The sequence below is a fragment of the Equus caballus genome, chromosome 8 (assembly GCF_041296265.1).
Source record: "Equus caballus isolate H_3958 breed thoroughbred chromosome 8, TB-T2T, whole genome shotgun sequence".
Lineage (NCBI taxonomy): Eukaryota > Metazoa > Chordata > Mammalia > Perissodactyla > Equidae > Equus > Equus caballus.
Window position 1 is genome coordinate 46936238 of NC_091691.1, and position 23161 is coordinate 46959398.

General features: G+C 40.8%; 1 protein-coding gene across 4 annotated transcripts in view; it reads left to right on the plus strand.

The window, feature by feature from the left end:
• Nucleotides 1–4204: 4204 nt before the first annotated feature.
• TMEM241 (transmembrane protein 241) overlaps nucleotides 4205–23161 on the plus strand; it is a 121246-nt gene continuing 102289 nt past the window's right edge. For 2 of the 4 annotated variants that reach the window (XM_023647498.2, XM_070220725.1), the window contains exons 1-2: nucleotides 4402–4565; nucleotides 8901–8947. In XM_023647498.2, the coding sequence (XP_023503266.1) occupies nucleotides 4494–4565; nucleotides 8901–8947 (119 nt within the window). In that variant the 5' untranslated portion in view covers nucleotides 4402–4493. Of the gene's footprint in view, nucleotides 4566–8900; nucleotides 8948–19810; nucleotides 19889–23161 lie in introns of all 4 variants that reach the window. The other 2 variants (XM_005612767.4, XM_070220724.1) reach the window with 2 other exon arrangements.

Sequence of the window (23161 nt, forward strand, 5' to 3'; positions counted from 1 at the left end):
TTTGCTAGGGGCTCTGTCTTTTTTTTGATAAAAGTTGTATTGAGATATAATTCATATATAATTTGTCCATTTAAAGTATACATTTGATGACTTTTAGTATAGTCACTAAGTTGTGCAGCCATTAACACAATTTTAGAACATTTTTTATCACACCATAAAGAAACCTCATGCCCGTTAATACTCTCCACTGCCCCCAGCCCCAGGCAACCACAATTCTGTTTTGTCTGTATAGATTTGCCTATTCTGGATATTTCATATAAACAGAATCATACAACACTTTGTCTTTTGTGACTGGCTTCTTTCACTTAGCATTTGAGTTAATTTTTGTATACGGTATGAGGTAGGGGTTTGCCTTCATTCTTCTTCTTTTTGGTGAGGAAGATTGGCCCTGAGCTGAGATCTGTCACCAATATTCTTCTTTTTGCTTGAGGAAGACTGTTGCTGAGCTAACATCTATGCCAATCTTCCCCTATTTTGTATGTGGGACGCCATCTCAGGATGGCTTGATGAGCAGTGCATATGTCCATGGCCAGGATCCGAACCTGCGAACCCTGGGCCACTGAAGCAGAACTAGTGAACTTAACCACTATGTCACCAGGCCGGGCCCTACCTTCATTCTTTTGCATGTGGACATCCAATTGTCCCAGCACCATTTATTGAAAAGTCCTGTTCTTTGCTCATTGGATTGTCTCGGCGCCCTTGTCAAAAATCAATTGGTTGTAAATGTGAAGCTTTGCTTCTGGATCTCAATTCCATTCTGTTGATCTGTATTTGTGCCCTTATGTCAGTACCACATTGTCTCGACTACTGTAGCTTTGTAGTAATCTTTGAAATCAGGAACTGTGAGTCCTTTAACTTTGTTCTTCTTTTTCCAGATTGGTTTGGCTCTTATGGGTCCCTTGAATTTCCATATGCATTTTAGGATCAGCTTGCTAATTTCTGCAGAGAAAGCTGCTGGAATTTTAATGAGGTTTTATGTTGAATTTGTAGATCAAATTGTAGAATATTGCCATCTTAACACATTAAGTCTTCCAATCCATGAGCATGGGATGTCTTTCCATTTATAGGTATCCCTTACTTTATTGTATGTCACTTTATTGCGCTTTGCAGATACTGTGTTTTTTACAAGACCCTCCACCAGCAAAAAGATTACAACTCACTGAAGGCTTGGATGATGGTTAGCACTTTTTAGCAGTAAAGTGTTTTTAAATTAAGATGTGTACATTGTGTTTTTAGACATAATACTATTGTACACTGAATAGCCTATTGTATAGTGTAAACATAACTTTTATATGCACTGGGAAACCAAAATATTCATGTAACTCACTTTATTTCGATATTTCGATATTCACTTTTTTGCAGTGCTCTGGAACTGAATCCACAATATCTCTGAGTCATGCCTGTATTTTGGTCTTCTTCAATAATTTTTTTTCACTTTTCAAGGTATAAATTTTGCATTTATTTACCTACATTTATTCCCAAGTATTTTATTCTTTTTGATGTTATCTTAAATGAAATTGTTTCCTTAATTTCACTTTCAGAATGTTCATTGCAAGTGTGCAGAAATACAATTGACTTTTGTGTATTGATCTTATATTTTGCAACATTGTTGAACTCATGTATTAGTTCTAACAGTAGTTCTTTATTTTATTTCATTTTTTGAGGAAGATTAGCCCTGAGCTAACGTCTGCCACCAATCCTCCTCTTTTTGCTGAGGAAGACGGGCCCTGAGCTAACATCTGTGCCATCTTCCTCTACCACAGCATGGCTTGCCAAGTGGTGCCATGTCTGCACTGGGGATCCGAACCAGTGAACCCTGGGCCACGGAAGCAGAACGTGCACACTTAACCACTGTACCACCAGGCCGGCCCCCTAACAGTATTTCTTTTTTTTTTTTTTTCAAAGATTTTATTTTATTTTTTTTTCCTTTTTCTCCCCAAAGCCCCCCGGTACATAGTTGTATATTCTTTGTTGTGGGTCCTTCTAGTTGTGGCATGTGAGATGCTGCCTCAGCTTGGTTTTTTTGTTTTTTGTTTTTTTTGAGGAAGATTAGCCCTCAGCTAACTACTGCCAATCCTCCTCTTTTTGCTGAGGAAGCCTGGCTCTGAGCTAACATCCGTGCCCATCTTCCTCTAGTTTATACGTGGGACGCCTACCACAGCATGGCTGCCAAGCAGTGCCATGTCCGCACCCGGGATCCGAACCAGCGAACCCTGGGCCGCCGAGAACAGGAACGTGCGAACTTAACCGCTGCGCCACCGGGGCGGCCCGTGCCTCAGCTTGGTTTGATTAGCAGTGCCATGTCCGTGCCCAGGATTCGAACCAACGAAACACTGGGCCGCCTGCAGCGGAGCGCACGAACTTAACCACTCGGCCACGGGGCCAGCCCCCTAACAGTATTTCTTTAGCGGATTCTTTAGGATTTTCTATATTTAAAATCTTGTCACCTGTAACAGAGGTAGTTTTACTTCTTTTGCAACAGATGTTGCCTTTATTTTCTTGCCTTATAGTCCTGGTTAGAACCTCCAATACAATATTAAATAGAAGTGGCAAGAAAGGTCATTCTTGTCTTCTTCCTGATCTTAGGGAGGAAAGCATTGTCTTTCATCATTATGATGCTAGCTGTGGGGTTTTTATAGATGCTTTTTATCATATTGAGGAAGTTCCTTTCTATTCCTAGTTTTTAAAATGTTTTTATCATACAGGGATGTTGAATTTTGTCAAATGCCTTATCTGTTTCCATTGAGATGATAATGTGGTTTTTGTCCTTTATTCTATTGATATGGTTTATTACATTAATTGATTTTTGGATGTTAAACCAACCTTGCATTTTTGGGATAGATCCCACTTGGTCCTAGTGTATACTCCTTTTTTATGTTCTTGGATTCCATTTGCTAGAATTTTGTTGATGATTTTTGCAGCTGTATTCATAAGAGATATTGATATTTTGTCTGTTTTTTAAGGGGACTTAGGGAGTTTCAAAAAGTATACTGTTGCCTCTGTGATCCTTTAAGAATTCTCCATGTGTGCTGCCAAAAAACCCCCCATTATTAAAAAGGCTTTGTGAGGGGACAACCCCACAGGTATTGTTTTATCCAAGCTTCTCTCTTTTTTTAATTCAATAAACATTTATTGAGCACTTATGGATCCATTATCAACAAATAAATTATAACTATGATCTTTTGGTCTGAAAGATCTCAATTCAGTCTCATATTGTTTCTCAATGTAAGAGCTGATGGCTTTATTTTTATTCAGTCTTTGTTTTGTGGAACAGAATAATGCAGCTTTGGAAAAATCAATAGTCCTGGCAAGCTCTATCATCATTTTGCTACAAACGTCAACTTCTATTTGCACGGTTCTTTACTGTTCTGGTTGTTCCTGTTTGTCAAGCAAATTCTGTCAAAGAAAATAAGTTAAGCAATAACTAGGAAATAATAAGGCCTGGATTGAATTTGTTCACCTACTAAAAGCGCTCAGGGAAACCTCAGGTAAATACCAATTATTGATTTCAAGCAAATTTTACTGGGCAAAAATGTCTTTGTAAGGACTATGTAGCTTTGAAATAGGTTTCCTAAAATAATGTCGAGGGAAATAACTTTTTAGTTTATTTGTCTTTTATGTCGAGAGAATACATCCAGTGTTTGCTTTGATAACATGTTTGCTAAGCAGTTTTGTGTAGGGTATACAAATCAAAGACAGTGGAGGTTTCGCGGTGTGTGGGTCTGTCTAAAAATCTGTGTATTTCTACGTATCAGGGACACTTGCACCTATGGTTCCTGCAAAATCCATCAGTATGTTTTTGTGTATGTTTACTACTATTTGCCAGAAGCCTAACTAGACTGATTTTCCACCCTGGAGCCTAGGAATAGGGGCTGTGCTTGAAATTTTATTTTTGGAAAGATTTCTCAGAAATTTTAACACAATGGAATGATTTCTCTTAAGGAAAGAACAAAAACTATACTTATTCTACTTCCTTCCCCCTCAGCCTTCCTTCTTTTAAAATAACATTTGCTGTTATTCGCTTTTTTGTGTCATTTGCAAAAATAATACAGACTCAGTGTAGAAAATTGGGAATATTCAGTGAAGCATCGGCAACACTTTGGTCCCACCATTTAGGGATAACTATGAACATTTTTCTTTAAACGGTTGGTTATGGGGTATTGCGAACTGTTTTGTCAACTGCTTTTTTCTTCTCTCCTACCAGTGTCTACTCTCCCACAACGACTACTCCCCGCTCTTTCTCTACAGGCGGTCGCAGCCCGGCCCAGCTTTCTGTCTGCCCCGCAGCCCTTCTGCCGGCTGGGTGCTGTCCCGCCCACCGCACGGCTGCCGGGCCTGCGGCGGCGCGGCCCCTTTAAGGGAAGGCGGCAGGGAGGTCCCCGCGCCGATTGGCAGAGCGCAGAGCCACGTGGCCGGCCTGGCAGCGGCGCCCGCGCTCGGGCGGCGGCCGTGGGGCTCCGGGCGGGTCCCCGGGCAGGGGCGCCAGTTGACAGATGTGCATGAGAAGGTGCCTGGTCGGCCTCACCTTTTGTACCTGCTACCTGGCTTCTTACCTTACGAACAAGGTGAGGGGGCGGGCGCGGGGAGGCGAGGATGGCACGTGGGAGATTCGTGTCCCATAATCATACGTGGAGCAAATGCAGCCCTCAGCTTTTTGTCTGATCTTTTCTTGATGGTGATGGAGACGAAGCCGACTCTGCGTGGGATGCCCTTTTAGAAATAGGATTTGTTGGGCTGTACTGTCCCCGTTTTCCGTCGTGTAAAGCATCCTATGTATCTCCTGGGAAACTGGGTTTTTGGACTGGCGAATTCCCTGGAACTTAATTTTGGGCTGTGTGGACGACTTTTAAGGGAAAGAAAGCACTTGGTTCCTGTTCTCTCGGGGAGGGAAGAGTAGGAGAAGAAATTAGACAAATTCTGCCTTCTTTTCTAAAGCACGCCCTTCCCCAGAATCCCACCAGGTTCCAGAAGCCTGTAAAAAGAAGAGATCAGTCCATCTCCGTCTCCCTCTCACACCACTGATTCCCAAACCTGTTTTGTATATATCTCCATCCCAGGCGCTTCCAGTATATTCAAGAGCTTTTCATGGAATTATTTTAAAAAGTAAAATATAAACTTAATTTTGGTTGATGTCATGAAGCTGTTTTTATGAAGTGGCAGAAGAGCAGTGGTACCGTGCCTTTGTTTTGTTGGAGGGGGAAGCTGGCCTGAGATTTGGTGCCATACAGGGAAATGGTGGACCTGGTGGACTAGGGTGGGGCATCACCTCCTGTCCTGGACTCTGGGCTGGACATCAAGCCAAAGTAGTGATACTGAGCCCAGGACCACCTTCTCTGCAACTGTAGGGTCTGCACTGCCCCCCCCCCCCCCCCCAGGATGCTCCCAGACCCCGCTTCCCCCTGTCCCGTTGGTTTTCAGTTATGGTGATGGCCTTTGAAGATCCATCAGTACAGCCTTTTGGGAGGCAGTGATGGGTTTGCATCCTGACTCCATTTACTTTGTCTTTGGGACTTTAATTTCTCTAAACTTAAGTTTTTAAACTTTAAGATGAGATTAAAAAGTCCTCCTCAAAAGCTGTTGTGAGGGTTACTCAAGATGATGTTTGTAGGGTGGTTGGCTGAGTGCCAACATCGTGGTAAATGCTCCCTAAGGTGAGTAGTTGCTACTCTAGAAGGAAGAAAGGGAGGAAGGAAGGAAAGACAATCTTTTGCTTATGGTATGACATAGTAATTCTTGGCTTTTAACAGGTTTGTTTTTTCCTCGTGGATCAGGTAGCTAAAAGATTTTTTGTAACACCCACTCAGGAATATGTGAATTTGTGAAATCCTGGCCATTTTGTTTAACTATTCTAATTTGTGTAGCTAACCTGATGGATATATTGATAATGTTTCACTTTAAAACAGAATGACCTTCCTTTTATTTCTATATAATCATCAGAAGGGGCATAGTAACACGTCTTTCATGAAAACCCATAGGCCGTGGCATTGGTTAAAAAAAAACACAAGTATCTAAGCAAAAAATCCAACAGGCGGATAGCGTTTAGTTCACAGGAATTTATATCCCCTCTGGATGCACGTTTGCATTTGTGGCATTATTTTTATTTTTTAAAAAAATTTTACTTTTCCTTTTTCTCCCCAAAGCCCCAGGTACATAGTTGTATATTTCTAGTTGTGAGTCCTTCTAGTTGTGGCATGTGGGATGCCGCCTCAGCATGGCCTGATGAGCAGTGCCATGTTTGCGTCCAGGATCCGAACCAGCAAAACCCTGGGCCACCAAAGCAGAGCGCTCGAACTTAACCGTTCGGTCACGGGGCTGGCCCCTGTGGCATTATTTTTGTATTTACTGGGGCACCACACCATTTTATAATCAATGTAATAAAGACCTTACATGTGCATCTTGCTTCAAGATGCTAGACAAAAATAAACCAAATTGTCTTGTCCCCTGGAATATCTAACCTGAATAATAGAAATCAGAGATTCCCAAAGGCCCTCAGAATTTAAACAATAAGCCAATGGTATCCTTCTGCGTTTTCCATGATGGTTTGGAGTGCTCTGGTTCAGGGCTGTAGGGAACTGTCAGGACCACATGGAGTGTTGGAGGATAACAGCCAAAGGCAGAAGAGAAGGCGAGGCTAGGAGATTGTATAAAGGGAAAGGGGGAGGTGAAATCAAGAGTGGCGGAGAGGAGATGTGAGGCCCAGGTAGGGGTGGCAGAGGTGGTCATACATAACAGGACTCTGGCAGGGACTTTGTAACTCTTAGATTATGCCATTGCTTCAACCAGGACCATCTTCTCAATCAGGACAGTCGCACTGCCTTCTGACATCCATCCAAATGGAGGAGTTGTGCTGTGGGTACCCTTGAGCATCTTGTCCTGCATCTAGTCTGTGCCAGATGAATTCTCTTTTCAATTAGTGAAGGTTTTTTTGTGTCTGAAGTAGAGGGTGCTCTTTTCCAGCTTTTAGAAGATTCTATGCTAGTTTCTTTATTTTCATATTTCTCAGTGTAGTTTACTCCTTGAACTGTTTCCCTCTCTATTTGTAGAAAGAAATTCTTTTTAAAAAAATCTTGGGGCCAGCCTGGTGGCATAGTGGTTAAGTTTCTGTACTCCACTTTGGCAGCCTGAGGTTTGTGGGATTGGATCCTGGGCGTGGACCTGTGTATCACTCATCAAGCCATGCTGCGGCACTGTCCCACATGCAAAATAAAGGAAGATTGGCACAGATGTTAGCTCTGGGACAGTATTCCTCAAGCAAAAAGAGGAGGATTGGCAACAGATGTTAGCTCAGGGCCAATCTTCCTCACCAAAAAAATAAAAATAAATAAATAAATCTTGTACATCTTAGTCTCACCCCTTCTACAGTTTAATAGAATGGTTGATTTTTGTTTGACATTTGTGCGACACATGTTGTGGCTTTGCTGGCCCAGCTGACCCAGCCTAGATGGCATGTTCCTACATCTAGTGGGAGGTTCCAGCCATAACCAGGCCCAGGGCCCAGGCAGCCACCTGTCCTTACTCTCCCAGCTGTTAAACCTTCAGCCTGGAGACAAAGTCTACATCTGTTCTCCTTTTAAAGGCTCCCAAATTGTTCTTTCCTTTTCCTTGAGGATTGCCCACTGCTGTTGCTCCAAATAGCGTTTTGCTCTGAGCCATACTTTTCAGTGACATGAGGAATTGCTGGAAGGAGAAGTGTTCAGGTTCCGTTTGTCAGAGATTTTGTTTTTCACTCTTCTTTAGCCTCATGAGGCGAGAGCTGCAGCATGTTCTGTCTCATCCGGTATCTAGGACAAAGCTCAGCACACCATAAACTAACTTAAATATTTGTTATCTTCATAAAGATTGTTAAGGGTGATGTAAGACGTGGCCCAGATGCTCACTTAGGCCTTTCTCTGTCTCTGTTTTAGAACGAAAATATCAGAGAAAAGTGGGGAGGAGCATATTGAATTATGTGAATAAATAGACTTCAGAGGAGAATGAAGGTCCATTTCTAATAAATATGGACCGGAGCACAGGCAGTTAGCCATAGCTGTGGCATTTAGGAGCTCACACAAGGGGAGTTATGTGTAGGCTAATCCATGGGGCAAAATATAGATATGTAAACTTGCCCAACACCGGTCCACTCCATTTTTTAAATCATGTGAGGAATCAGTGATCTAAAACAACTATTTAATGGTTTTAGGCTTTTAAAAAATTCTTAAAGTGTTTGGTAGTAGAAAAAAATAGAAAAAGGTACTCAGAAGGACAAAATCTAATTCCCCCATTCATAAAGTGCTGTAAATTTGCTTGGAAGACATAACAGAAATACAAGTTGACCTTAGCTAGTTGGCTTAAAAAAAAATCCTTCAAATGCTAAAGCACAGAAAAAAGTCTAAGACTCCTAAGCAGAATTAGTTAGAAAAAAAAATCCCTAGAGTGCAAAAACCAAACAAAACCCTAAAGATGGAAGGAAAACAAAAGAAAGAAGGACTAGGACGTAGTTCTTCCTCCAAGAGAAGGGGGTTGGATTTTTAGGCGGACTGAGTGCGAGACAAAGTGGAGGCCCTGAGGAAGCCGGCTGCGCCCATGGGCGTTTTCTCTGGAGTTGCTGCAGTTACAACGTAACATTTCTGGGGTCTGGGGAGGTCGGGCACACGGCTGCTGTGCGTCCTACTTTGGTGGTGGCGCCAGCTCCGTTCCCCAACCAAGAGACGGTCAGGCTTCCAGTGCTGCTGGGGGAAGCAGGCCCACTCTCTTTGTCTGACTTGGAAGGTCACTTTTTTGTTCGCCCAGTGTGTGAATTTGGTTCGGGGCTAAAGGAATCGAGTGTACTTACGTTTCTTTACTAGAGATTTCTTTGATTCTATGGTCTATCAATTCTCTGTAATTTGAAAATGTCCATTAATCTGGTATTTGTTTTTCAGTATGTCCTGTCTGTTTTGAAATTTACCTACCCTACGTTGTTCCAAGGGTGAGTATCTTTTATGCTCTTTATACACGTTTGCAGGAAATGTCCGATCAGCATCATTAAATGTTCTTTAAAATATCTTTAACGCCTGAGTAGATTTTTAATCAAATAGACATACTGCAATTTATTTAGCCATTCTATTAATGGGCATTTAAATTTTGTCCCATTTTTGGGATATAAGCACAACAATGTTATCAGACATTTTTTGTATTCAAATCTGCCAAATTTCCAACTATTTCTTTGGAATAGATTCCTACATAAGAAGTTTGGGTTAAAGAATATGAACTTCTTTAGTGTTCTTGAATATTAACGAATTCTTTTCCAGAAATATTTTACCAATTTACGTTGTCAACCAGCCTGTATATGAAAGTTTCTGTAATATTTGGTTCCAACTATGACTGCTGTTTTTTCCCTCTCTCTGCTGATTTCATGAGGCAAAAATGGTGTCACATTGTTTTTCATATCATTTCTTAGATTATTCATGAAGTTGGACAGTTTACTTATGTTTATTATCCACTTTTAACTCTTTTTTCAGTGAATTGTCTATTCGTGCCTTTTTACCCTTTTATTTTTACTGAGGTTTTAGTATATTTCTTATTAATTTAATGAATTCTTCATATTTTAAGGATACCAGCCACTTGTCCATCATGTTTATTGGAATTCCTTTTTTTTTTGCAATTTGTTTGTACTTTGCCTTCATTTTGTTTCTAATTATTTGTGTATGTTTATATAAATGTTTATAATTATTTTGATTATGTAAATGTTGTTTTTAAGTGACATCATAGAGAATTTGTTGTTTGAACATCGGAATGAAGCAGTAGAGAGAATCACATGTGAATCCACTGTGTGGTCTCATGACTGAGCGATGCTATCATTAGAAAGAAAATAGAAGGAAAAATGGTGCAGGGCTGGCCAGCGGTCCAGGTGTTGTAGAAGCCGGCTGGGTGCTTGGTGCTTACAGTTCCCTTTTTCACTTCCCTCTCCCCTCAGCTTTTTTTTTTAATGTTTTCTTTTTATGTGGACAAATATATTGATTGTTTTGTTTGTGATTGCTACCATTGCTTTTTTTTTGTAGATTTTTAAAAATTTTTTCCTTTTTCTCCCAAAGCCCCCCAGTACATAGTTGTGTATTTTTAGTTGTGGGTCCTTCTAGTTGTGGCATGTGGGACGCCGCCTCAGTGTGGCCTGACGAGCGGTGCCATGTCTGCACCCAGGATTCGAACTGATGAAACCCTGGGCCACCGCAGCAGAGTGCGCGAACTTAAGCGCTCGGCCATGGGGCCGGCCCTCTACCATTGCTCTTATGTTTATTCCTCTCCATCACAAGATCATGTAGATATTCACCTATATTTCATTAAAGCTTTATTCAATTCTTAATCATTGTCTCTTCATTTCAGTATGTGATGCAATGTGAAGAAAGCCCTCCCCTAATAGGTTCATTTACACTGCCCCTATTTATTATATTTTATCCTGTAATCCTTCTGTTTGCCTTTGGGTTGTTGATATCATATGTAAAGTTACTTTTCTAGGATCTATTTTTGAGTACTTATTTGTCAATTTTTGTGGAAAGGGGCTAGTGCTAAATTGTTTTAGTTATTACAGCATTTAAATATGTGGTAGAGCTCATCATGCCAGCTCTGGTGATCTAGTGGATAAGATTTGGTGCTCTTATTGTCACAGCCAGGGTTCCTTTCCTGGTCAGGAAACCATACTACCTGTCTGTTGGTTGTCATACTGTGGTGGCTGCATGTTGCTGTGATGCTGAAAGCTATGCCACTGAGATTTCAAATACCAGCAGGGTCATCCATGGTGGACAGGTTCAGCAGAGATTCCAGACTAAGAGAGACTAGGAAGAAGGACCTGGCCACCTGCTTCTGAAAAAATTGGCCACGAAAACCCTATGAAGAGCCAACCCTGATGGCCTAGTGGTTAAAGATAGGCACGCTCCGCTTTGGCGGCCTGGGTTCGGTTCCTGGGTACAGAACCACACCCCTCATCTGTCAGTAGCCATGCCGTGGTGGTGGCTCACGTAGAAGAACTAGAAGGACTTACAACTATGCACAACTATTTACTGGGGCTTTGGGGAGGGTAAAAAAAAAAACCCTATGAATAGCAATGGGACGTTGTCTGATATACGCTGAAGGGTGAGAGGATGGTGCAAAAAGCCTGGGACGGGTTTCCCCTCTGCTGTCCACAGGGTTGTAAGGAGTCAGAAGCCACTTGAGGGCACTAACAAGAAAGAGCTCATCATCCTTCATTCTTCCTTTTTTTTTATATTATGCAAATGCAAAGAGAAAAGCAGGGATTGTGATCTTAATGTCAGATAAGGTTGAATTCAGGACAAAGAGCATTAAACAAGTGAGTAAAGATGTGTTATAATGCTAGAGCCTGCAGTTCAAAATGAAAATAAAATAGTGATGAATCTCTATACCCACCAAACAATAGGGCAACGTCATTTGTCAAACAAAAACTGTAGGACTACCAGGGATAAATAAGAATGTACTAGTAATAGGAGTCAAATTTACTACTATTTTCCCATGACAGTTCAGTTGGATGAAAAACCAGTGTCGGGGCTGGCCCTGTGGCTGAGTGGTTAAGTTCACGCACTCTGCTTCGGCAGCTTGGGATTTCACCGGTTCTGATGCTGGGCGCGGACATGGCACTGCTCATCAAGCCATGCTGAGGCGGCATCCCACATGCCACAACTAGAAGGACTCACAACTAAAAACATAAACTATGTACTGGGAGGCTTTGGGGAGAAAAAGGAAAAATAAAATTTTTAAAAAAACCCCAAACAACAAACAACAACGACAAAAAACCAGTGTGTGCATATATATGTTATATAGTATATATGTATGCTAAATAATGCAATTAATAAATATCAAACACTGTATATAGAAAATAGGGATTATGCCCTCTTTTCAAATGCCCATGGAATATTCACCAGGATTCAAACAGCAGTAATTTCCCAAAAGTAGCAATTATACAGTGCTAGTGCACTAAAACTAGATCTTAATATCGAAGACAAAAATCTCTATCTACAAATGGCTCTTGAACATATAAAAAGATATTCTTCACTTATAAGAAGAATATAACTGAAAAATACATTGAGATATTATACTTTACCTATAAGATTTACAAAATCATTGATTATGGGATGGCAAATGGGTACAGCTCTGTGAGCGGCACTTTGGCGGATATAACAGCATTGCACTGGTGTGAATCCTTCAATCCAGCAATTCCACTTCCAGGAATTTACCCGAGAGGTTTACTTGCGTTTCTGTAAATGAAATATGTACAAAGATAGACGTGAAAAATATTGCAGCTCCATTTGTGACAGCAAGCATTTTTATTTTTTATTTTATTTTTTTTTAAAGATTTTATTTTTTTCCTTTGTCTCCCCAAAGCCCCCTAGTACATAGTTGTATATTCTTCATTGTGGGTCCTTCTAGTTGTGGCATGTGGGATGCTGCCTCAGCATGGTCTGATGAGCAGTGCCGTGTCCGCGCCCAGGCTTCAAACCAAAGAAACACTGGGCCACCTGCAGCTGAGTGCGCGAACTTAACCACTCGGCCAGGCAAGCATTTTTAAACAATCTAATTTTCATCTATCCAGAACCAGTTAAATATATTATATTGTATCGCTAGTGGAATGCTGTTCTCATGTTAAACGATACAAGGAAACTTTCGTGTATTGACATGGAAAGGTCGTCAAGATGCATTGAATGGGGAAGAAAGCAAGTCCTTGACAGTGTAGTACACTCCCATCATGTGGAATTGTGTGGCTATGTTTTCCTTATTTAAAAAAAGATAAAGAAGAAACTAGTAAGAGTGGTTACCTATAGGAAAAGATGGGAACAGTGCAGATAGTGGACAGGAAAGAGAAGGAGACTTTTCACCACTTGCTTTTTTATACTTTTGGATTTTTGTTCTTTATGTTATTACCAATATGTTATTTCAGGTGAACTCTAGAATTACTTTGTCAAATTTCTCCCCAATGTTTCATAGCAAAACTTTAAAAATACTGTCTATGACTATGTATAGTTCGGTCACTGAAGCTGGGATATTGTTTTCTCGTTAGTGACTGGGAATCATTTTCTGGTCTGATTATCCTTTCACTTCTCTCCAGGCAGAAGGATTTAGGGAACTTACATGGGAAGGGATGATGTTTTCACCTGAATTGCATTTTCCCCTCATCTCTGTAGATCGATCAAGTTGAGTGTACCTCCCGCAATAGAATGTAAGGTCTACAAATGCAAGAATTTTTTTAAAAATCCATTTTTGTCACCAGAATATCCCCAGTGTCTAGAACAATGCTTGGCACATAGGAGGTGCATAGTAGGGCAGCGTAACTCATTCTACAATATTTATTGGGTGCAAACTATGTGACAGTCACTGTTCTAGGCAGTTGGGATACATCAGTGAAGAAAACAAAGATCCCGCCCTGCCGAAGCTGGCTTTTCTCTGCTGCCTGTCCCTTAAGTTTATCTGCAGTGACCGGTACCCTCTGTCCAGTTGCTCAGCTCAGAAACCTGGGTTGTTCTTGATTCCTTTGTCTCCTTCCTCCCTGATGTCTAATTAACAACCAGGACCTCTGGTCCACCTTCTTCATTGGAACTGCCCCTTCCCCAGGCCACTGTCATCTCTCAAATTACTCTATCAACTCTTGACTTGCTTCCTGGCCTCTGGTCTCGCTTCTCTGGAAAGCATTCTGTCCCTCATAAAGAGAGGGAGCTTTCCCAAATGTAAATGTGACAGCATCGCTCGTGTGCTTCAAACCCTTCAGTGAAGCTCCAGCTCCTTAATATGGTTGACGTGGCCTTTCATGACCAGCCCCATCTCTCCAGTGTCAGCTCTGGCCACACTCACTTCGAATGCTCAAATGCTAAGGTCCAGGCCAATCGAACCTCTCTGAGAAGCTTTGAATGAGCCATGATCCTGCTCACCTCTGGACCTTTGTCCATTTTGGGCCTCCTGCTTTGAACACGCTTCAGGTTTTTGCTCAGATGTTCTTCCCCTATGAAGACTTACCCAACTCACTGGACTAGGTTAACTGCCCCTGCCAAAGTGGCTTGTAGTGCCTGGGACTCTTCCTGTGAGGGTTTTATCACACTTTATTGTAATTATTGGTTAGTTAGCTCACTTCCCAGTAGATCAGCCTCGGCACTATTGATATTTTGAGCAGGGTAATTCTTTGTCGCGGGACTGTCCTGCACGTTGTAGGATGTTGAGCAGCATCTCTGGCTTCTATTTACTAGACACCAATAGTGCACCCTCCGCTTGCCCACCCCTAGTCGTGAGAACCAAAAATGTCTCCAGATACTGCCCAATGTCCCCTAGGGGAAAGGACCACATGGTTGAGAACCACTGTTCTAGACCATGATGTTGGAGGGGATGACCCCTATCTGTCTGTTCTGCCTGGCTGGGTCAGTGAAGCCTTCACAAAGAAGGCGTGAAACCAGAATCCTGTATGATGAGCGGATGATCACCAACACACAAGGAGCTGGGAAGAACTTTATGGCTCAAGAGGACAAGAGCACGTGCAAACTCTTAGAAGTATGAAATGGCCTGGCCCATTCCAAGGTTGCGGGCTGTGCAGAAGGGCTGGAATGTGTCTGTCGTAGACAGCCATGGCAGACGTAGAGGAGCTGATCCTGGAGAGGGGTGGGTGCAAATTCCACAAGGCTTGTGTGTCACACAGAAATGACTTTATCCTGTAGGCCAGGGGTTCTCCACGGTAGTGCCGCAAGACTTGGGTGTGTTGTAATCACTTCTGAGATGAAGTGTCTCAAGTCATAACTAAAAATGAGGTGTTGAAATTTATGAATGACTCACCTAAAATAAAAAAGCAATTAGAGCAAAACAGGATAAAGTTATGCCTATAGTACTCCTCTCATTTCATATTTTGCTGTGCTTTCTGCAGTGGGAGAGGGAGGGGTGTTTATTTTATAACCTGTGCTCCCCCTAAACTCTGCTTGCTGAGGAAGTATGTCTCATATGAGCTTCATGACCCAACTGTGTTGTGGCAGAGAAAAGGCTGAGAGCTGCTGTCTGTGGCACTGGGAAGAATCAACTGGTTGTTTTTTTTAAATTATTTTATCGCGGTCATAATAGTTTATAACATTGTGAAATTTCAGTTGTATGTTATTTGTCAGTCACCCTACATATGTGCCCCTTAACCCCTTATGCCCATCCCCCAACTCCCTTCTCTTCTAGTAACCACTAATCTGTTCTCTTTGTCCCTGTGTTTGTCTGTCTTCCACAAGTGAGTGAAATCATGTGGTGTTTGCCTTTCTCTGTCTGGCTTATTTCACTTAACATCATACCCTCAGAGTCCATCTATGTTGTTGTGAATGGGATGATTTTGTCTTGTTTTCTGGCTGAGTAGTATTCCATTGTATATATATATACCACATCTTCTTTATCCAATCATCAGTTGATGGGCACTTGGGTTGCTTCCACTTCTTGGCTGTTGTGAATAATGCTGCAGTGAACGTAGGGGTGCATAAGTCTCTTTGAATTGTTGATTTCAAGTTCTTTCGATAAATACCCAGTATTGGAATAGCAGGGTTGTATGGTATTTCTATTTGTAATTTTTTGAGAAATCTCCATGCTGTTTTCCATAAGGGCCGCTCCAGTTTGCATTCCCAGCAGCAGTGGATGACGGTTCTCTTTTCTCCACATCCTCTCCAACATTTTTTGTTTTCTGGCTTGGTAATTATAGCCATTCTAATGGGTGTGAGATGACATTTCATTGTAGTATTGATTTGCATTTCCCTAATGATTAGTGATGTTGAACATCTTTTCATGTGCCTGTTGGCCATCTGTATATATTCTTTGGAGAAACTTCTGTTCATATCCTCTGCCCATTTTTTTATCTGGTTTTTGGTTTTTTGTTGTTGAGTTCTTTATATATTTTGGAGATTAACCCCTTATTGGATATATGATTTGCAAATATTTTCTCCCAGTTGGGGGGTTGTCTTTTTGTTTTGTTCCTGGTTTTCTTTGGCTTGCAGAAGCTCTTCAGTCTGATGTAGTCCCATTTGTTCATTTTTTCTTTTGTTTCCCTTGCCTGAGTAAACATGGTATTCGAAAGGATGCTTCTAAGACCAATGTCAGAGTGCACTGCCTGTATTTTCTTCTAGGAGTTTTATAGTTTCAGGTCTTATGATATCAGATCCATTTTGAGTTAATTTTTGTGTATGGCAAAAGATAATGATCTACTTTCATTCTTTTGCATGTGACTGTCCAGTTTTCCAAACACCATTTATTGAAGAAACTTTCCTTTCTCCATTGTATGTTCTTAGCTCCTTTGTCAAAGATTAGCTGTCTGTAGATGTGTGGTTTTATTTCTGGGCTCTCAATTCTGTTCCATTGATCTGTGTGTCCGTTTTTGTACCAGTACCATGCTGTTTTGATGCTATAGCTTTGTAGTATATTTTGAACTAAGGAATTGTGATACCTCCAGCTTTGTTCTTTTTTCTCAGGATTGCTTTAGCTGTTCAGAGTCTCTTGTTGCCCGTTGTGAATTTTGTTGCCCCATGTGAATTTTTAGGATTCCTAGTTCTTTTTCCATGAAGAATGTCATTGGGATTCTGATTGGAATTGTGTTGAATCTGTAGTTTGCTTTAGATAGTCCGGGCATTTTAACTATGTTTATTCTTCCAATCCATGTACATGGAATATATTTCCATTTCTTTATGTCATCATCGATTTCTTTCAATAATGTCTTAATCTTTTCATTGTATAGGTGTTTCACCTCCTTGGTTAAATTTATTCCTAGATATTTTATTCTTTTTGTTGTGATTGTAAATGGGATTGTATACTTGAGTTCTCTTTCTGTTAGTTTGTTATTAAAGTATAGAAATGCAACTGATTTTTGTAAGTTGATTTTGTACTCTGCAACTTTGCTGTAGTTGTTGATTATTTCTAATAGTTTTCTGATGGATTCTTTAGGGTTTTCTATATATAGAATCATGTCATCTGCAAATAGTGAGTTTCACTTCTTCTTTGGCAATTTGGATACCTTTTATTTCTTTTTCTTGCCTAATTGCTCCAGCCAAAGCCTCCAGTACTATGCTGAATAAGAGTCGTAAGAGTGGGCACCCTTGTCTTGTTCCTGTTCTCAGAGGGATGGCTTTCAGTTTTTCCCCATTGAGTATGATATTGGCTGTGGGTTTGTCATATATGGCTTTTATTATGTTGAAATACTTTCGTTCTGTACCCATTTTATTGAGAGTTTTTATCATAAATGGATGTTGGATCTTATCAAATGCTTTCTTTGCATCTATTGAGATGATCCTGTGGTTTTTATTCCTCATTTGTTAGTGTGGTGTATCATATTGATTGATTTGCAGATGATGAACCATCCTTGCATCCTTGATGTAAATCCCACTTGATCATGGTATATGATTCTTTTAATGTATTGCTGTTTTTGATTTGCCAATATTTTGTTGAGGATTTTTACATCTATGTTCATCAGCTGTATTGGCCTGTAATTTTCCTTCTTCGTGTTGTCCTTGTCTGGTTTTGGTATCAGAGAAATGTTGTCCTCATCGAATGAGTTGGGAAGCATTCTGTCTTCTTCAATTTTTTGTAATAGTTTGAGACGGATAGGTATTAAATCTTGTTTGAATGTTTGGTAGAATTCTCCAGAGAGGCCATCTGGTCCTGGGCTTTTATTTTTGGGGAGGTTTTTGATTACTGTTTCAATCTCTTTCCTTGTGATTGGTCTATTCAGATTCTCTATTTCTCCTTGATTCAGTTTTGGGAGATTCTATAAGTCTAAGAATTTATCCATTTCCTCTACATTGTCCAGTTTGTTGGTATATAGTTTTTCATAGTATTCTCTTGTGATCTTTGGTATTCTGTGATATCTGTTGTAATTTCTCCTCTTTCGTTTCTAATTTTATTTATTTGAACTTTCTCTCTTTTTTTCTTAGTGAGTCTGGCTAAGGGTTTGTCCATTTTGTTTATCTTCTCAAAGAACAAGCTCTTAGTTTCATTGATCCTTTCTACTATTTTTTTGGTTTCTATTTCATTTATTTATTTATTTATTTCTAAGATTGGCCTTGAGCTAACATCTATCACCAATCTTCCTCTTGTTTTTCTTCTCCCCAAAGCCCCCCAGTATGTAGTTGTGTATTCTAGTTGAAGTTCCTTTTAGAGTTCTGCTGTGTGAGATGCTGCCTCAGCATGGCTTGATGAGCAGTGCTAGGTCCATGCCTAGGATCCAAACTGGTGAAACCCTGCACTGCCGAAGCAGAGCGCTCGAACTTAACCCCTTGGCCATGGGGTCGGCCCTGTATTTCATTTATTTTTGCTCCAATTTTTATTATTTCCCTCCTTCTGCTGACTTTGGGCTTTGTTTGTTCTCCTTTTTCTATTTCTGTTAGGTGTAGTTTAAGGTTGCTTATTTGAGATTTTTTTCTTGTTTGTTAATGTGGGCCTGTATTGCTATGAATTTCCCTCTTAGGACCATTTTTGCTGCATCCCATATGAGTTGGTATGGTATGTTTTCATTTTCACTTGTCTCCAGATATTTTTTGATTTATCCTTTAATTTATTCATTGATCCATTGGTTATTCAGTAGCATGTTAATTAGTCTCCACATGTTTGTTACTTTCTCAGCTTTTTTCTTGTAGTTTATTTCTAGTTTCATAGTATTATGATTGGAAAAGATGCTTGATATGATTTCAGTCTTCTAAAATTTATTGAGGCTTGCCTTGTTTCCCAACATATGGTCTGTTTGAAAATGTTCCATGTGCACTTGAGAAGAATTTGTATTCTGCTGTCTTTGGATGAATTGTTCTATATATATCTATTAAATCCATCTGGTCTAGTTTTTCATTTAATTCCACTATTTCCTTATTGACTTTCTGTCTGGATGATCTATCCATTAATGTAAGTGGGGTGCTGAGGTCCCCTACTATTATTGTGTTGCTGTTAAAGAATCAACTGTTTTATTTATTTATTTTTTCCTTTTTCTCCCAAAGTCTCCCAGTACATAGTTGTGTATTTTTTAGTTGTGGGTCCTTCTAGTTGTGGCATGGAATGCCGCCTCAGCCTGGCTTGATGAGCGGTGTTGTGTCTGCACCCAGGATCTCAAACAGCGAAACCCTGGGCTGCCGAAGCATAGCGCGTGAACTTAACCACTTGGCCATGGGACCGACCCCAAGAATCAGCTGTTTTTAAAGCAAACAGCAAAGTTAAGTTTGCATTTTAGAACAAGCCCTTTGGCCGCAAAGTAGAGAATAGGTGGTGTGGGGCAACCCTGGAGAGAGGGGAACCGGTCAGGGCACTAATGCTGTGGTCTAGGTGTGAGATGATGAGAGCCTGAATCAGGCAGAAGGAATAGAGAGGGGAAGACTTTGCAGTTGCGACCTGCTGTGAGGTTGCAAGTAGATGAGAGAGGTGACAGTGGAAGGAGGGCTAGGATGACGTCTAGTGTTCTGGTTTGGATGATCAGGATGGTAGGGAAGTTCAAGATAATGTTTTAGGCATGTTATCATTGGGAGCTTGTGGGGTATCAGTGGTGGTATCCAGGTGAGAACATACATTTAGGAATCATCAGTGCAGAGGCAACGGGAGAAGTGGCTGTGGGTGAGGTTGTTCAGGAAAAGTCTGTAATAAGAAGAGAATATTATCAGTGTCTGCACTGAATGGTACAGCTGGACTGAAGGGAATAGTAGAGGGTTGAGAAGGACAGGTCTGAGAATTGGGATGATAATTAGGACAGAGTGGGAGAAAAGAGTTGTCAGAAGGATGGGATATGTATATTTGTGTCGCTTGACAGATTTGCTGGGGCTGGATGGCGTTGGAGACTATGGCGCTCTATTAAATTCACACTGGCCCTTGTCCTTTTCAGGTGGCAGACATTAATTGGTGGACTTTTGCTTCACGTGTCATGGAAACTGGGCTGGGCAGAGATCAACAGCAGTTCAAGGTAGAACAACCTCTTCTGTGCTTGATTCATGATTCATGCCCTGCTTCCTTTTTACCTTGTTGAAATCCTTATGGTGCTACACTGGATGTGTACTTGAGTTTTTTGACCTTCCTTGCCTTCTAAGCGTGAGATTTAATGATTTTATAATCAATTAGAACTCAAGTAGTGTTTTCCTGGTTAAGAATGCCACTAATACAATATTAAAATTAATGGAGACATACAATTTATAATACCATATTAATTTGGGTTTGTTTTAGATCATACTACCCCTATGAATGAGTTATTAAATCAGCCTTAAAATTTTTTTGTAAATTTTATTTTGAAATTATTTTCTGCTTAGAGAAAAGTTAGAAATAGTGCAAAGAAGTCCCATATCTTTAGTCATGTTTCCCAATTATTATCTTACTTAGCTTCTCCTGTCATTGTTTCATGATATATACCTATATATATAATTTTTTTCTGAACTATTTGAGAGTAAGTTGCAGATGTGAGAATAAGATGCCACTTCTCTTTACTTATAAATTCTTGAACATGAATTTCCTAAGAGTAAGGACATTCTCTGATATGACTATGGTAGTTATCAAAGTCAGGAAATTAAGGTTGATACAATACTCTTATCTCATTTACAGATCATATTCGTATTTTGCCAATTTTCTCAATAATATCCTTTATAACCCTCTGCCCTCACCCTAGTTCTCATGCAGGGTCCAATTCAGATCACACATTACATTCGTTGTTATAGTTCTATTAAGACAGCTTTTCAAATAGGTTTAAAAGAAATCTCAGAGACCATGACATTTTTTAGCCAATATTGTAATCTGAATTGGCCATCCACTCCTGCCTGACCTAGATAAACCCTCTTGATTCTTTGAGAACATCATGCCTTGCCTGAAATAATGCACAAAATGAAAAGAAAATGAAATCAAGCTTTATATGAATAAGTAAACATCCCAACTGAATAATCAGGCCAAGTCATTTGGCTTGTGGTCCACGTTATCTGCCCGGCTACTCCATTCATCGGCTTGACTGCTTAATTAGTAAATCACTCCGTGCCTGGCACTGTGGAGAAGCTTTGAGAATGTGTCCAGTATAAATATGAATAATTTTGGCTTCTCCTGAAAATATATAACTAGAGAGCAAAAAACTGGTATTAAGAGGTTTTACAAAGGAGAGGCCCTGGGAGCAGAGGTGTGGATTAATTTCTTGAACCCACTTCCATTTTAATCCAAACTCTGAAAGAATAATCCACACAAGATGCTTAACTAATCCAAAGGAGTAGTCCTTTAAGTCATAATTTTGCATTTCCATGGGATAGCATTCTCAACTTGATAAAATAAAGACACTTTCGGGGTTTGGTTCGTGATATTAAGTGCAGGTCTTACTCTAAACTCCATTGTTTTGGTGGATAGTTCAGTGAAAACTGGGTCTTTGTTTAAACAAATATGGGCCCTGAATTCAAAGATCTGTGATGGCTCTAATACTTAGTTAAATAATGAAGCATCTGACTCCAAATGGTTGAATTTATTCCTCCACAGAAGCAAGAGACTGGACTAGAAGGAGGGAATTGGCTGTCATATTTTGGTCTGGGGTCCACCAGTGCTCATCAGCACGGATGTTCCACTGTTAGAGTGTTCTTAGAATTTCTGATGTGAATGGTTTACTTAATAATAATAGTCTTTTCAACATTATCTTAGTCATGTGTCCTTAAAAACAATGTCATTGTTCATACTTAAATTTTTTTGTATGTAAAATATACATAACAAAATTTACCATTTATTAACAGTTTGTTCTTGTTGTTGTTGTTGGGTTTTTCTGGGTTTTTTTGAGGAAGATTAGCCCTGAGCTAACATCTGTGGCCAATCCTCCTCTTTTTTCTGAGGAAGACTGGCCCTGAGCTAACATCCGTGCCCATCTTCCTCTACTTTATATGTGGGATGCTTGCCACAGCATGGCGTGCCAAGTGGTGCCATGTCCACACCCAGGATCTGAACCAGCGAAACCCAGGCTGCCAAAGCGGAAAGTGCACGCTTGACCGCCAGGCCGGCCCCTTAACAATTTTTAAGTGTACAATTCAGTGACATTAGTACATTCACAATGTTGTGCAACCATTACCACCATCCATTTCCAGAACTTTGTCGTCATCCCAAACAGAAATTCGCTACTCATTAAACAGTAACTCCCCACTCTCCCCTCCCCCAGCCGCTGGTAACCACTATTCTACTTTCTGTCTCTGTGAATTTGCTTATTCTAGTTGCCTCATTTAAGTGGAATCATACAGTATTTGTCCTTTTGTGACTGGCTTATTTCACTTAGCGCAGTGTCTCCAAGATTCATCCTTGTAGCGTGTGTCAGAATTTCCTTCCTTTTTAAGGCTGAATGAGATTCCGTTGTGTGTATGTACCACATTTTGTATGTGTACCACATTGTGTTTCATCTGTTGGTGGAATTCGTCATACTTTTCTTGCCTTTTTGGTGGGGGAAGGGGGAATGACTAGTAGAACTAGGAGAAGTCGAAGCTTCTCAAGGTTCTTTCCCTGGAGGAAGTGATCCTCCGGCAGTAGAAGTTTGAGACTCACCAGACACCGTTGTCCCTTTAACGCACGTGATGCTCGGTTCCACCCATCTCAGAAGATCTGTGATCCAATCCCCTTTCCGTCCCTTGCTAAACTTCTTAGAGGCTTTTTGACTTCTGTCTGCTGGACTTAGGTGGTTTCACAGCCACACACGTGATGCTGGCTCAGTTAAGCTTCTTGTCAAAGATCCCAATGCCTAGTTTTCAGTGGTGCTTGTGGTTAATAACTTGCTGGCGCAGGTCAGGATTTCCAGTTGCCATGATCCTTTGGCAAAGGGGTGTTACCAGATGGCGAGCAGCCAGGACCAGCGCTGGTGTTGCTTCATGTGTGCCCTCGCTGGGTTTGTGTCTGCCGTGGCTGCTGTTTTCTCCCGGGCCTGACTCTCTGATTACGTCACTGGAGAACCGAGGCCCAGCTTTGCCGTGTGACTACGCACTTGTGCAGAGATGGCAGAGGCTGGGCCCTGCTGAAAATGGAAACAATAGCAGGAAGACAGTTCGGAGTCCCTGAGGTCATCTCAGAGTGGGGATTATAATGGTGGGGCTGGAGGGTGGGCATGTCCCACAGAGAGCCCTGTAGTCTGACCTTATAGCCTGGAGCACAGCAGAATCTTAGATTCCTTCTTAAACAAGTGCAGAATTTGGCACCACATTCTTTACACTGTAAAGAGGCCATGTCTGGCCGTGTCATGTATTGACTC